Genomic DNA, 16,874 nt, shown 5'->3' on the forward strand with positions numbered 1-16,874 from the left:
TAAAAATATGTATGGCTTATTAATTATGCACACGCTCAGTAAGGCAGAATTCCCCCAGGAGTACCTAGTATAGGAAATAGCTATATTAAATAAATATACTATATAGGAAATGTCTCCTCCTTGATATTTTGCTTCTATACTATAGGTGGTTTCAAATTTTATCATAGTTTCAACTATGTTCTAACACAGAGATTCTTAAAAACCTGTTATTCTCTCCTTTGTGTTCAACAGAACCCATACCCTCCCAAGTATCAGGAGGTAGCCGTGTTAGTCTGTATCTACAAAAACAACAAGGAGTCTGGTGGCACCTTAAAGACTAACCGATTTATTTGGGCATAAGCTTTCGTGGGTAAAAACCTCACTTCTTCAGATGCATCCCTACCCAGTCCATCACAATGTCCCTGTGGGTAACTATAGCAATTTCTTACAAGAAAAGGTAATATTAGGAAAGTATTTGATATATATTTTACTTGGCATTTATCGCAATTTAACATGTGGAAATACAGAGGAAAAGTCAGTACAATAAGACCAGCTAGTGCTTTGTGGACCAACAGGCATCTGCTGGTCAGTTTAAAAATGTTTGCTGTAAACAAAACTGAAATGCAATTTTAATATCAGCTACTTGCTGCTCTTAGTTTATAAGCACTGCACCACATGTTGGTAAAGTGCCTTGAGATCCTTGTATAATACATCTAAGTATTGTCTTATGAAGACCAAAATATCCAGCTCTGCTTTCTTAGATGTGGTGATGCACCACATGCTTAAAAGGGCTCTGTTGTGCTATCGTTAATGTATTATAGGATATGTTTTGTGTTGCTGTAGGCTAATAGGATTCTTGTGGCAGACAGGCAGCAGAGGGAAAATGGTTTCGGAAATTTCTCTGATTTGTCTGGGTGCCATGTTGGCTGTGTCTTGCTATCATGGGTATTGCCCTGATAGCTTAAGGGAATTATTATTCTGCTTCTCTATTGTCTTGATCTTTTCACTTTTTTTTCCAATGACAAAGGAAAACAAACAGTAAATCACTCATGAAACTTTGCATACAAATAAAGGTCGGTATGAACAAGGGAACATGATTTGTTAATTTTGCAATAGTCAAATTTAAACTAAGTCTGTATTTATTGCAAGTGGGAGACCTATTGGGAAGACTTATTGTAATTAATGTAATACTTGTAGCTTCTCCCTGAAAACAATCCTTTTCTCTGTGAGATGAGAATACTTGTGCTTTCCGTGTCAATAATGTGAGAAATTTGTGAAAAGTGTGTAAGGATTTTCACTGTACAGTATCACTTCAGTTGTGCTACTCCCTGATTTCTTTCATCCATTCTCTGCTTTCTTCCCTTTTTTAACTTCCTTGTTTAGTGCTGCTTTATCTGGCAGGGTTTTGCTCAGCACCCATCACACTGTGCATTGCCTAGCTAAATTAGATTTGCCTGGGGAAGGCTCCATGAAGTCTTTTGCTCTCCACCTAGTTCCGGTCGTAGAAAGCCCTGGGATAGCTTAGCTGCTCCAAGAAAAGGGGCTTGTATTACAGAACTGCCCCGGGCCGAAATGCAGAATCAGGGCGCCACAGTAGGGTTGCGAATTTAGGTTGGATGTATTCTTGGAAATTTCATCACATGACATAACCTTTAATTAAAGAGTAATTTTTAATTTCTGGAGACTCCAGGACAATCCTGGACGGTTGGCAATGCTTTCTTGGACTAGGGGTTATGGTTTCCAAGGGTAGGGCACTTAGAGCTAGGGTTAGGTTCCTATCGATAGGGCATTTGGACCTAGGATTAGGGTTTCTATGGGTAAGGCTTCACACCCTAGGGTTAGGATGACCATGAGTAAGGCTCCCACCCCTAAGGCTAGGGTTCCTATGGGTTGGGCACTTTCAGCTAGGTTGATGGTTCATATAGGTAGGGCACCCTGCCCTAGGGTTAGGAATCCTATGAATAGGAAACATGGAGCTAGGCTTAGGATTCTTTTGCATAGGGCACTGGAGCTAGGATTAGGGTTCCTATGGGTAGGGCTCCACACCCCAGGATTAGGGTTCATCTAAGTAGGGCACGGGGAGCTAGGGTTAGGGTTGCTATGGGTAGGGAACTTTGAACTAGGGTTAGGATTCCCATGGGTAGGGCTTCCCGCCCTAGGGTCAGAGTTACTATGGGTAAGGTGCTTGGTGCTAGGGATAGGGTTCCTACGTTTAGCGCAGTTGGAGCTAGGGTTAGGGTTCCTATGGGTAGGGCACTTGAAGCTAGAGTTAGGATTCCTGTGGGTAGGGTACTTGGAGCTAGGGTTAGGGTTCCTATCGGTAGGACTCTTGGAGCTAGGGTTAGAGTTCCTATGGGTACAGTTCTTTGAGACAAGGTTAGGGTTCCTATGGAAAGGTCACTTTGAGCTAGGGTCAGGGTTCCTATGGGGAGGGCTCACTGCACTAAGGTAAGGATTCCTATGGCAAAGGCACTTGGAGCTAGGGTTAGGGTTCCTATGGTAGGGCTCCCCAACATAGGGTTAGAGTTCCTAGGGGTAGGGCTCCCTGCCCTAGGTTTCGGGTTCCTATGGGGAGGGCACATGGAGCTAGGGTTAGGGTTCCTGAGAGTAGAGTTCCCTGCCCTAGGGCTAGAATTTCAGTGGGTAGGGCTCCCCATCCTAGGGTTAGGGTTCCTATGGGTAGGGATCCCTAAGATTCCCATGGGAAGGGAGCAATGAGCTAGGGTTAGGGTTCCTATGGGAAGGGTTCATTGAACTAGGGTTAGGGTTCATATGGGTAGGGTTCCCTGCCTTAGCAGTGGGGTTGATAGCGGTAGGTCTTCTTGCCCTACTGTTAGCTTTCCTATGAGTAGCAGACTTAGCATTAGGTTTATGGTTCCTATGGGTAGGCTCCCCACCCTATGGTTAGGGATCTTATGGGTAGCATATTTGGAACTAGGGTTAGGGTTTCTATTGGTAGCTAGCATTTGGATTCCTCTGGGTAATGCACTTGGACCTAGGGTTAGGATATCTATCGGGGTACTTGGAGAGAAGATTATGGTTTAGAAGTGTAGGGTAGTTGGAACTGATTTAGGGTCTGTATGGGTAGGGCTCCCCACCTTAGAGTTACGATGGTTTGGGCACTTGGTGCATTCCTCCCGCCCCCCGGGCCATAGGAACCTTAAGCCTAGGGCAGGACGCGTTCCTATTAGAAGCCTGATTGCAGCTCCCAGGTCTACAGTCAGTGGCATTTGCTACGGGGACAGAGTCAGGCTGGTCTCCGAGTGGCTGCGGTTAATGGCGGGGCCAGGCCCTTGGCAGGATGGCGCTGGCACAGGCACTCGCCCCCGAGTAATCTCAGAAGGTGAGTTCCTGGGCGCGGGGGGAGATGGATCTGCCGAACCTTCCTTTCTCCGCCTCCTGTGCGCCTGCGCGCCTCCTTCTCCCTCTCCACGCACAATCAGCGCGCGCTCCCGCCTTCTCGGATCGTCGACGCGAAGTGATTGGGGGCGTGACTGTTGCTGCGCACCGTCACTTCCGGAGTGTTCTGCCGTCAGGCCAATCCGCGCGCCCGTCTCTCTTCCCCCCCCCCCCCCCCCCGCGCTGGGCGGAGCTGCCGACGCGCTGTGTCTGGCGTCCCGAGGCCGTGGCGCCGGAGGGAGCCATGGAGGCGGCCGTAGGGGCGGCTGGCGCGCGGGGAGGTTGGCGAGAGGAGCCGGCGCCGCCGCTGCAGCAGACCCCGCTCTCCCGGCGCTCGGAGCAGTAACCACCGCCGTGTCCCGGAGACGCTGGCCCGGACCGAGCCCCCTGACTCGACCCCTGCCCACCGCCTCCAGCTTCCAGGACCCTACTGAGCCCCGCCGGCCTGGCCCGAGCCCCTTCCTCCCTAGTGCCCCCTGGAGCTGCCTGGGGCGGCAGCTGGAGGCGCTCCGGAGTCCCGGCGGCTGGCGCCGTTAGTATGCCCGCCTTCCCCGCTGCCCCCCGGGTGCGTGCCCCCCGCGGCGCGCGGAACGGGACGCGGCAGGCAGTTTGAGCGGCGTCGCCCGGGCTGGTGCTGGCCCGGCCCAGTGCGTACTGCGCCCCCTCGTCGCCCCGCGGAAAGAGGGGCGTCTCCGGCCATGTATTTCCTGAGCGGCTGGCCCAAGAGGCTGCGGTGCCCTCTGGAGACCCTGGAGCAGCCGCTGCACATCCAGACGGACCCCCAGAGGGCTTTCTTCGCAGTGCTGGCCCCGTCCCAGCTCAGCATCTGGTATAGCAGGGTAAGTATCGCCCTGCCCCCGCTCCCTGTGCCGCCTCACCTGGAGGGAGCATGTATTCCTCCCCTTCCTGCCCACACAGCGCTGTGGAGCTGCAGGACTAGCTCCAGTGCATGTACTTCTGTGTTTGCAAAGCAGTCTTGTAAGTCAGACCAGTTGCACAATGATTCGCTAGTTATTTGTAACGAGTCGCTGCCATGTAACTTTGAAACTAGGCCCCTTGGGTTAACAGCTGCAGTTACTGAAACGCGAAAAATCCCCCATTAAGCTTCTTGTTCTTCACTTGTCTTGGGTAAGAAATATTGGCAAGTCTTTACTTTCTTTGCTCAGCAGTATAATGCTGCTGTGTTGAGTTGTGGGTATCGCGTATGGATGTGCCCGATCAGTTGTGTGTACTGAAACTTTCAACAGTGCCTGGTTGCACTTTGTAATGGTTGTTGATAATTCCTCCACAAAAGTAGAAGGTTAGGCCAAACCTACTTCGAGTCTCTCAGATTTCCAATTCTGGGTTCAAAGAAGCTCAAGAGAGAGTCATGAAATGCATATAAAATGAAAATTAATTAGGTCCCTTCCTGCAGTGGACAGAATGCTGTTGTCAGCTTGCAGCCCCTTCCATGAGGGGGGGATTTTATGCAGACTTCAAAATGTTTGCTACTTAACACCTTACATTGAAACTGAAAACTAAAATCCCGCAGTTCTGTTGTTTACTTTCTGTACCTCACTCAGGTTGGGCAATGAAAATTGTATAATCGGTGTCGCATACGATTTTTCTAGGCTTAATTCACAGGGAAGTTAATGTGAAATAACTAGGTTATGAATTTAAATTGTAACAGCTATTCTGCACTAGTTCCCCTTGTGGACACTTATTCTGCATGGAGGGTTCCTCTTTTCAGTTTAGGTTAATCCACTTCCAAAGTAGATTAATCTAAACTGAAAAAGGCACTTTTAGAGCAGAATAGGAGTGTCCACATAAGGAAGCTAGCGTGGAATAGTTGTTCCAGGCTCTTCTCCATACAGACAAGCCCTTACTGTTAACTTCGCCATCTGGTTATCATTTCTCTGACACACAACTGCAGTATTGGGATTGGAAAGACTGCAGGGAAATGCTATTCTTTAAAAGCTGAATTTAAGAATTCAACTAAATATTGCCATTTAAATTTACAGCCTAAACTCTCTTTAGTGTGTCTTTAAATAATTCTATGTAGTCTTCATAAGTCAGTACTATAAATCCAAATTATAACAAACTTTTCAAAATGAGAAGAGGAAGCAATTATGCTAGACTGGCATTCCAAGGAGCCTTAGTTTTAAACAGTAGTAAAGTCCTTCATGTCTTCATCAAATGACACCAGTGAAACTTCATCAGGTCATGCTGGTACTGGGTGATCTGCATTGTCTGTTCATTAGCCTCTGGGTGGAGTGTAGGTGTTGGTTTTTAACCTATAAAGCCCTACATAGCTTTACTTGAGGCTGCCTCTCTACTACTGGGATACTGAGTCTAAAGTCTCACTTTCCTAGTCTAATGGGAAAAGGCTGCTTGTAGGGTGCTTTATTTGAAATATCCCTATCTTTAGAATGTTATTTTCTCTCTGGCCCATCAAAGCCCAGTTTTGTTAACATTATGGATGTGGTATAACTAATCACTTTATCCCATGCACATTTGGGAAGGAGGTGGGCTGAAGGTAGTGAAGCTATTGTAGGTAGTTTTGTTGGCAGGTATTACTATGAGCAGTCACAAATACACCTCTACTCCGATATAACGATGTCCCTGGGAGCCAAAAAATCTTACCGCGTTATAGGTGAAACCTTGTTATATTGAACTTGATTTGATCCGTCAGCGCGCGCAGCCCTGCCCCCCCCGGAGCGCTGCTTTACTACGTTATATCCGAATTCGTCTTATATCGGGTCGTGTTATATCGGTGTAGAGGTGTATATATTTTTAATTGGTAATTCTAAATTTGTTTTGAAATACTAACTAGTTATAATTGCATTAAAGAGAACTTGTGGATTTCACAAGATAATGAAAGCTGAGCAACTGAGGGAAAGATACTTTGACTGTTTAAAACTTACTTTTGTTTACACCTGTTTAATGCCAAAATAAAACATTTTGGAGAAAGAGTGACTTTGTTAGAGTTGTTCAATTGCTGCCTCTTAAGTTAAAGGGTAAAAGAACTCCCCTGAGATATTAACAAGGCTTTTAACAAAACCATGGTTAGGCAAGGCTTCTTACTAAAGTAAAACAAACAAAAAACATATTTTTGGAAAGAACCTCTCAGGTTTCCTGTTTCCTGCATAAAAAGAAAGTATATCCCCATTCTCTCTCTTTGTAGGTGGCATTTAAATCAAAATTACATATTGGGTTCTTGTGGAGGAAATGAAACCTTGGTTTCTATAAAAACGTTTTTCCTTGTCAATAGTAGCTTGTTCAAAACAGTGTCAAGTATCAGTAATATCTAACTTTCTGGAGCAGAATATCCTGCAATTACTTGTGGTAATCAGATAGGTGACTAATCTGGCTAAGTTCTGTGCTGCATTATGTTTATTTCCAGCACATTAACATTTTAAATTCCTAGTTCAGCTTTGTAAACATATTCAGTCATGTGTCACTTTCAAGTAAAGTGATACTGTTTGCTAGTGTGTGCTTATAAAACTGATTTTCAGGAAGACATACTTGCTGACAGATATTTTGAAATAAATTACCAAAATAATTGAAACTGGCCTGATCATATAGTGTTGTTTTGACAAATTTTGCAGAATTTTAAAATGTTGTGTGCAGAATTTTAAATTTTTTGGAGCAGAATCCCCCCCCAGGAATATTTTACTGCAGGGGTTCTCAAACTTCATTGCATCGTGACCCCCTTCTGAGAACAAAACTTACTACGTGACCCCAGGATGGGGGACCGAAGCCTGAGCCAGCCCAAGACCCTCTGCCCCGGTGGGGGTCCAAAGCTGAAACCCAAGCCCTGCCGCCCCAGGGGTGGGGATAAAAGCCGAATCCCAAAGGCAGTGGGGCTTTGGCTTCAGCCCTGGGCCCCGGCAAGTCTAACACCAGCCCTGGTGACCCCATTAATATGGGGTCACAACCTACTTTGGGGTCACAACCCACAGTTTGAGATCCGCTGGTTTACTGAAGTGCTACAGCGGCGCTGCTGCGCCACTACAGCGTTTTAAGTGTAGATCTGCCCTAAATATAGAAGGTAAGGAAACAAATGACAATAGACAATGAACTATCTTCTCCTCTTGTAAGTAATTTTTGTGCTGGAGTTCAGGCTGTGGGAGGGGAAAGTTTGTGCTATTGCTTCCTGTGCTATAGCTGTTTTGTGGACAAACATATAAGTTTGGTTTACAGTCCTGTTATTCCTGTAAAGTTTACAAACAGTAAATTATAAATATGAAACATGTTAATTCCACTTTTTATTTTACTAATTGCTGACTGAATGTACCCTTCAGAACTGTGAACAAAATGAGTTGATGAATTATCATATACGATCAATTTCTCTTTGTGTGAATATGTTAGGACTATATGGGATTGTCTACAACCTCTCTGTAGCATCTTGTTTGCCTTGCAATAAGTTGCAGACAGTGTTTGCTTTAATTAAAAGCTTTTTGTACTTCTAAAGGCTGGCGTGATATTCCTGGAGAACGAAGTTCTGTATATCACAGGTATTAGCAATGCACACTAGCCCACCCCGCACTGTGTACCCTCATTCTGGAGGAAGTAGTTCATCCTCCATGACTTTAGGCCTTTGCTAAGAAGTAATAATTATGAGCTTGTTTGCTGACACTTGTCAGCAGCTGGACTGTCTGAGACCATATCATTTTTGTAGGGTCCCAAATAGTCTTCAGAAGGTAGCAGCTAGCATTCCTGTAGATCTGGCCTGAAATTGAACCAGTGGTCTAGCAGTGATTATAATCTTTATTCTCCACTTGAGCCATAACCTTGGACCCTTCACTGGCTGTTTCTGTTAGCCTTCAGTTTTATGTACTTGGCTGATAATTTGTTTCAAATAGAGTGTAACAGCTATGCTACTGCTGCAGAACTGTTTATCTGGCTGTATAATTGAGGAAATATCCACCGATAAGTCTCCACTAGACTAATGTGGAGAAATTGTCACTGATGTCCAGAAGTCCTCAAACTAGGCTTTTCACTCTGATGTGCAAGTGGCAGAGACCTGAGCTTTGCACCTCCTGGAATATCTCTCCCAGAATTCTCTGCTCTGGAAGCTGGTATAACATCGTACATCAGGAGCCTGACTGTCCCATCAAATTACCCATGCTCCACTCACTCTAAAGCCAATACGAGTTGTATGCGCACAAGTGATGGGACAACTAGGACTCTGACCTCACTTAAGGTACGTCTACACTATCCGCCGGATCGGTGGGTAGCGATTGATCTATCGGGGATCAATTTATCACGTGTAGTGTAGACATGATAAATCGATTCCCCAATCGCTCTCCCGTCGACTGCTGAACTCCAGCTCGACGAGAGGCGGAAGCAAAGTTGACGGGGGAGCCGCGGCCATCGATCCTGCGCTGCGAGGACACGAAGTAAGTAATTCTAAGTCGATCTAAGATACATCGACTTCAGTTACGCTATTCTCGTAGCTGAAGTTGCGTATCTTAGATCGATAGTTCTCTCCTCCCCCCCCCACCCCTCTGTGTAGACCAGGGCTTATACAGAGCCTCTTTTACTGTCAGATTTAAGCGCCACTGATTAACCTTAGCTGCTGACAATCTGCTGGAGACATTGAGTAGCACCCTATTAATTAGCAGCATTTTTTTGGACAACAGATTGGCTAGCTACAGGAGCTTTCAGTTGGGGGAGAAACTTGTATAAAGCCCAGAATGTGCTAGGTACTTTTAAAATGAATCCTAAATCATGCTAAATCGCTGTATTTGAACCTCTCCATTGTAGTTTAAACTGAATGAATATGGTGTGCTTCAATTTTTGTTAAACATATGGAGTGTCGTTAACTGCCATATTCCACCCTAGTGGTGGATGAATCATCTTCTATATGTAAAGCCTCATGACATCCCTGAAGATGATATGGGTGGTGTATGTGATGCACTGAGAATACTTCTGTGTTTTTATGACTGTTTATGTGTGATGTGGTTTCCCTGTTCAGTTATGTATTGCTGCCTGGCTGAGTGCTTAGAGTTAAATCGAAAGAGGAGGTAAAGAGGTTACTAAAGAACCAACAGGAATGGTAAAACAGCGACACAGATAAGAGCCTCTCAAGTACACTGTTTTAAAGGAATAAAGATAATAGCTGGAGCAACAGTTTGGGTTGTGGTGGAGGGGAGAATTTACCTAGCTGGCTCCATCTTGCTAGAATGTCTTACTCTTCCCAAAGCTAAGCCTAGGGTCAAAGGAGATGTAAAACCTCAAAACCGTGGAAAAGGGGATTGGATGAGCTGGGAGAGTGGCCAGGATTTGTCAAGGAAAAGGCTGCCAGTCTGCGGCACAGGCTGCTGCCATATGGCTGTTTCTTCCTGCCAGGGATGGAGGTAGCTGGGCTGAGGGGAACTTACCAGTGTGTAAATAAGACCCATGTGAGTTAGAGGACTGGGTAAAACAAACGGCCTACTATGTGCTTTGTACCTTTGAGTAATAAATAAATGAAGCTTTGTTCTGAAGAAGCTGGTTTTGTATCCCTTGCAAACCTATGCTGTCACAGGCTCCCAAAGGAAAAAGTCTTGCAGGTGCCAAACACTGTTTGACTTGGTGTAGTAGTCATGCTTGATACTCAGGGCTGTAACCTAGGTCCTGATCTAAGCGGGAAAATTTCAAAATTCCACTCCAGAAGAGGTCTCGTATCTATGGGTGAGCACTTGGTGAGACCCCTACAAAGGGACAGTGGTCAGCTAGCCCTGTAATTATCATGATATATTTGTAAATATCCCCAGCATGTCTGGTAATTTTACCTCAGTGACTATTGCTACTAATCTGTACCTGCCTTAATATCACCAATTGCTTTTTGTATCTCAGCATCACATGCCCCTTGTTCTGTTCCTCAGGGCATGTCTGCACTACAAACTTAAGTTGACATACAACCACTGCTGTAATTACTGCAGTTTTTCATGTCCACACTACCCTCCTTCTGCCAGTGGAGAGCATCCTCACTAGGGGTGCTTGCACCAGCTTAAGAGGGGCAGTGTTGGGGCATGAGAGCATGGGAGCTCCCCACTCCGAGCCGGGCCTTTGCCGCCTCCCTGCTCCAACGTGGGCCACCACCTGGGCTGCTGCCTCCCCAATCTGAGTAGTGCAGTGTCTCAGAAGTACAGGCCTCAGAAGTACCTTTTCTGCTCTTGCTTCCTCTGTGCCTTCACTGTTGCCTTTTGCCTGCTGCTTTCTCATTCCTTTTTCTCTTCTCACATTCCTCCTTTCCTCCAAATCTGCCGCCTTCTCACTCTGCGAAAATCTCAGCATGAACAGCTGCAAACAGCCCATGTAATCATTAAAAATAATCAAGATATGTACAGAAACACTAAGCTCACCCAGGATCTTGCATTTATAACCCTTGTTTCTTATCTTCCCAACTCCTCATTCTGTTTTCTTCGGTCTTGACTCTACTGTCACTACTTAGATTGTATACTTTTCAGTGCAGAAGCTGCATGTTTTGAGTCTCTTGACTAGCGTGCTCTTTAGTAATATTTATTCACTAAGTATTTATCTTTCATATATACTTAAAATTGCTTGTCTTAGAAATCTAAAGAGAAAACTAGGTAAGTTATTCTCTTGTATTCAGGAATAGAGATCACCTAATTCTGAATGAAACTTCAAGTGCTCTATGTCTAAAATACTGAATAGTGGGTGAATGTAGTAACTGTAGCATCCTGACAAATCTCTGTGGCCTTTGACACTCACCATTGGCATTCCAGTGATATTACATGGTTCCATGTTGTCAGCTGTTAATACTTCTGCATGTTCTAGCAAATGTACTAGTACAATCTTTTGCATATAGATAACAGCTGACAAGTATGCTAATTTGACAGCCCTAGTTGAGTGAGTGCAAAAAAAAATTTTTTTCCCCAAAGTAAATCAGTAATACTCAGTGAGCTGACTTTTCACACTGTGAATCATGTCTGATGGGAATGGAGCTAGAGAGGGCATCCTGAATTGTTACAGTATAGTTATTTCTTGTCAAACAGTCCTTGTGATTCAGAGCTGAGATTGGCTGACTCCTATTGTAGTCTAGCCAAAATTTTGAGAATCTTAGATAAGTTATTTTTAGATATGAATAAAGACTTGGAAAATAATTTGATGCTACTTTGATATAATGCTCTGATTTTCACATAGCTTCACTGGCTAGGGCATTCTGCCTATACTATATAATTTGCTATTTTGTGCAACTAATGCTGTTTCAACATAGAATGTAGCTTTTTAACATATTTTTAAAACTTAAACAAGGAATAGAGTGCTGCTCTTCATGTATTGGTCCTCAAGTACAGGGAGAATGTTCTTTTGTACACAACTTATTCTAGTAGCGCTCTTAGTGCCTTGCAGGAACTTTGAAAGGACTGACAGGCAGTGGGATACCCTATCTTTGCTCTATAGCAAAGTTTAAATAAGTTTATCCTAGACAACAAAAATGGTTAAACTTTCCTAGTGGTCTGAAAATGCAGTAATACAGCAGCAATTGAAAAGTAATAATATTTTGTGTGACCACAGTGTTCCCAAATTTCTCAACCTAATTAATTGAAATTACACATTTTCTCAGAACAGCACTAACATTTTGATTGCAAATGCATACTGAGTGGACATTTAAACCTGAGTCAGAATGCTGTTGGAATATATTTCTTTTGGGGAGCCTGGCAATATTCCATATCTAGTCTGCTGAGATCTTTAGGATTGAATGTTTGATCAGTTTAAATATCTTGATCAGCTGAACACTTTTTAAAAAAATAGTGCTATTTTTCTGGTTTAGAATTAACTTTCACAAACGTCTCATAAGACTTAATATTTATTGATTAAATACAGTAAATAGGAGAGAAGCAAGTGTGAACTGCCAGGTAGAATGAAGTGCTCATCAATTTAACTATCATTGTTGTGGGATACAAGTGTTGAGCCATGGACGCATAAAGAGTTTCATAACTGTCACCCTCAAGAAATCCTGTTGTCTGAAGAACTGAGGTCACTTTGATTAGAGATTTTTTTGTATGCCTCTAGATGACATAGTAATAAAATGACAACCAAGAACAACTTTACACCTGATTCCATAAATGTTATTTTAACTTGTGGATTAGTTTTGCATTGTTGTTCATGAGTAACGAAGCTTTTCTTTGTACACAGTTCTAATATTTCAAGGTGGGTTATTCCATGTACGTATATTAGTGAGCAGCTGGTAGCCAGAGCTGCTGCATTAGCTGAAGCCCGAGCCCCACCGCCCTGGGCTGAAGCCGAAGTCCGAGCAACTTAGCTTTGCGGGGCCACCCCCTGGCATGAGGCCCTAAGCAGTTGCCCTGCTTGCTACACCATAACGCCAGCCTTGGCTTTTAATTTACTGTATATGCAGAAAAAGAGTTGTTGTGGCACAAGTGGGCCGCGGAGTTTTTATAGCATTACTGGAGGGCCTCAGAAAGAAAAAGGTTGAGAACCCCTGCCATAGATCTTATTTGCTTTATCTATTGTTTCGTTTGTGAGATCACTAGAGTCTTTTCAAGATCTTCCCACTCTGTGTTCCCCATCTGTCATTTTGTGAAGTCGTGTTAGCCCATGTAGCCACCTCTTCATAGAATATGTAAGGTTTCTATCTTGCCTTGACTATGAATTCCTTTAGGAGACAAAATATGTTGTCACATAAAACCCCAGGTCTTCTCTGGGGCAGGTTTTGGGAATTCCTAAGATGGCATTTTGATCTGGTTTGATAATGTAGCTTTGTGTCTTTAACTATGCATTAATAGTCATTTGTGTGAGGGGTATGCAATTTGCTTGTCAATCTTACAGAAAGTTTTGAATTTTTGCTCATGATTTGTGGATGTTCAACTTTTATTCCATAATCTAATCGTGGTCTGGAGTGTTATGCACTAGTTTAGATTACTTTTTATAAAGCGTTCTGTAATCAACAGCAGATTCTCAATGGTAGACTCACAGTTTGCATGGAAAGTGTGAGCTGTATTACAAAATTAAGAGCAAGGTGAACCAACACATCTGATTCTGAGAGAACTGTAACCCATATGTCTCATTGCAGTTGCACATCACTAGATTTGTTTATATGGGCCTTCATCACTATGCCCACAAAAGTGTGAAGGGAAAAAATATCTTGCAGTAGTTTTCCTATAGTATTGTGACTCCAAGTTATGCCACATGCATAAAGTAGGCTTTGTGAAGTTGATGCAACTTTCTTTAGAATTTCCTGCATTTTAGAAAAAGAAAACATTATCAAGCCAAGTTCTGAAGACATACTAGTCTGGAGCTTTAGTTTTGTCTCTTCACAAGCAGAAATGAACGGTTTAAAGGTTTGTGTGTAAAATTTGTGCTGCTTGGTGTTGAAGGAGCAAGTTCTGAGAGTTGCAGTAGGATTTTTAGGCTCTTTTTGTATAGGCTCTAGGACACAGTTTTAAATAAGCACAAGTACAAATTGTAATAAAAGGGATGGAGCGTCTGACAAAAAGGACTATCGGGTTACTCTTACAGTAAGCAAGCCAACTTTTCTGTTACTATGCATTTGTTATAGGCAAAATGCTTTTTAGCAACAGTATGTTCCACAGTTTGTAGATAAGCCCCAATTCTGCATTGATAACCATGTACTTCTGTTGACATCAGTGGGGCTTTGCAAGGATGCTCACACAGTTCCTAAAAGTTGTATTGGGGTCTTAGGTTGTAACAGATTGCTTTGGAGATCAAATGGACTGTTTTGTTTCTGTTGCGAGAGCAGAATAGGGAAGCCAGCTGTCTGTCTTCTGTGGTATGTTCAGAGATGTTGTTTTTCTGAGCAACCTGTAAAACTAATTAGTGTAAATGTTTATGTATCAGAGTTTGTATTACATCCTAGAGTATCGATTCAAGTTTCTGTTGTGCTAGCCTTGCCAGCTACTTCACCTTGCTTGGTTCAGATATCAATAGAAAACAATGTAGCTTGCCCTATAATGTACTTAGTTTCATCTTTGCTAGTCTATCCACTAGTGTGAACCCTTCCTATAACTTGTATCATCAGTGGAGGCATGCTATTGATTTCAGCACATGGAACCAGGTTGTAACAGTAGCCATTCCACTGCTAAATTCTGTGTCTAGGTAGGCTAACTTGATCACCTATTAATTTAGAACTAAATATCTATTCTAGTAAGGAAAACAGTATCTTCACTTCCAGAAACGCCACAAAATTTGGCCAAATAAAATGTACTCTGCTGGCTACTAATCTTTTTAGACATGCCTTTGAATTGCAGCAATGCTATGGAGTAAAATTATTTTGTAAATCCTTATAGTCAAACTTTATTGATTTGTGCATCCTGTGACTTGCATAGAATTAATTTATTTCCAGTTTTCATAGTGTTCTAATAAAGAAATGTCCAGAATTACAAAGACTTGATAGTGTTAATAAATATAATTAGTGTAAAGTAATCACATATGAACAAATTAAAGCTAAGCTAGAATATATTAATGAGATTTTTTTTTTCACTTGCTACTGAAATGCTCAAAATCAAGTAGCTGGTAATTGGTCTAGTCACTAGTGGAAATTACTGAGATTCTAATGAAGATACAGAAAACACAAAAAGCATACTGGTAAGATACAAATTAAGGAAATAAAGCCATTTTAAATTCATTTGATCTTGGCTTACAACTAGAGTGACATTTCATAAGTTCGGTCAAAATGGTTGCTTTTAAGTAGACCAGTGTATGGGTAACTTGAATTCAGAAGCATTCCTGATATCATGTGTTGAATCTTGATACCTTGTGTGTATACATTATGATACTGCCTTTAATTACATGAGCACATACAATTTTTTTCTTTAACATATGGTTATTGTTTGTAGCTTCCTAGGTATTTTAAAAATAAAACTGAATAAACAAATTCCATCATGTGGCATCATATTGATGCCTACATGATTCTTCATGAGAGTTTGGACTTTTAGATCTACTGCATGGACCTCTGTTGTTTGAACTCGGAGAGTAACTGATGGTGGTAGGTTGTCATCCTCTATATGGACCACCAGTAGAAGGCGGTGGGATGCTTTGTCAGTGGATTTCACAGGAATCTTGGGTTGCATACCAGACATTGGAGGGGGGTGTGCTCTAGCGGGCACAGACTTTTTTGTTCATTACCCCAAGTTTCACCCCTTCTGCCCCATGCCGTCCAAACTGTCCCTGTCCTGTCTTTTACCAACCTTTGCCTCTTTGTTCCAGTCCTGTTTGCCTCACCTAATCATTCCCAGTCTACTTGCCCAGCAAGTTCTAGTCTCACCGTCTGGCTCTTAATTACAGAAGAGACAGTTGTCTTGCTCTGTTTCAGTGCTTAGCCCCAGCTTGGCCTGCAGCAGCCTCCGGAACCACAATTGCAGGGAAAGTTCTGCTCAAACTTTGTGGAATCAAGCTGCAAAGTTTTAGCAAGTCAACTGTTATGTGCAAACTGCAATTTTTGAAATTTTTTTAAATCTTGGATTTGTGGCTGACCAAAGCATAGGGGCAAAACTTATTTTTCCTAAGCCTCGTTCTCAGAAATGTTGGCTGAATTTTTTTCCATAAAATTTAGCCTGAGGCAGACACCTGGTATAGAAAAAATTCAGCCCAAATGTTTTGGTAAAATTATAAGAACCAAAGATAGTCTTACAGTGAGCAGTGTCAGGCACTCTTAATAAGTGGTAATACAAGCCCCACCTATAATATTCATTGCTTGTGTATTATATAATAGCACTTGATCTGGTATCTGAAGCACATTTATATAGGAAGTGGCCTGGTTTTAAAAGTTGTGAAGTAGGTTTAGTAAGTATATTGAACATCTGTTGCAAAGTGTGTAATCCCTTTCAAAAGCAGTATACTATTCTTTATCAACTGTACAGTAATGGTTTCCCTGAAATTCTGTTTCTTAGCATCAGAATAACTTGATTTTATTTTGTGGCACAATGACACAACACAAAAACAACAACAAAAAAGCCATATTCCTTTACCCTTCGGACATGAAATGTAACTACGTTTATTACTCTTTCCCCAGCCCAGTGTATTAATTGTAAGCTACAAGGAACTATCAAAACCAGCTTCTCAGTTTGGACCCTATAAGCAAGCAGAATGGAGGCCCGACAGCACCATGATAGCTGTTTCAGTAAGTAGAGAATTGTTTTCTTTGAAATTGTGGTGTGTGTGTGTGTGTGTGTGAGAGTGAGTGTATATATATCAATCTTAACTAATGCCGAAAGGCCTTCTGTGCCATAGGTAACAAGTTCCATATAAAGACCAACTATACAAACCATAATCAATATTGATCATTGGTATAGCACCCTGTTCTCTCATGCATGATCTGCATAATAAAAACTTAAAGGAAAGCTGGTTTTGAATTTTGCACAGAGGAGGATTGTGGATGTTCATTATTTGTATTACAGTAGTGCTTAAGGGCCCTGGTCAGGAATCAATGCCTCTTGGTCCTAGGCATTTTACAGACATGAAGTACAAAGACAGTCCCTGCCCCAGAGTCTACAGGCAAGACTTAATAGATGGGTCAAACAAACAGG

General features: G+C 42.7%; 1 protein-coding gene across 1 annotated transcript in view; it reads left to right on the plus strand.

The window, feature by feature from the left end:
* The first annotated feature begins 3,811 nt into the window (after positions 1 to 3,811).
* RIC1 (RIC1 homolog, RAB6A GEF complex partner 1) overlaps positions 3,812 to 16,874 on the plus strand; it is a 71,964-nt gene continuing 58,901 nt past the window's right edge. Inside the window, exons 1-2 of the mRNA XM_026652334.2 lie at positions 3,812 to 4,217; positions 16,361 to 16,468. Of these exons, the coding sequence (XP_026508119.1) occupies positions 4,077 to 4,217; positions 16,361 to 16,468 (249 nt within the window). The 5' untranslated portion in view covers positions 3,812 to 4,076. The remainder of the gene's footprint in view (positions 4,218 to 16,360; positions 16,469 to 16,874) is intronic.

This window comes from Terrapene carolina, unplaced genomic scaffold (assembly GCF_002925995.2).
Source record: "Terrapene carolina triunguis isolate 2854851 unplaced genomic scaffold, T_m_triunguis-2.0 Scaffold113, whole genome shotgun sequence".
Classification (NCBI taxonomy): domain Eukaryota; kingdom Metazoa; phylum Chordata; order Testudines; family Emydidae; genus Terrapene; species Terrapene triunguis.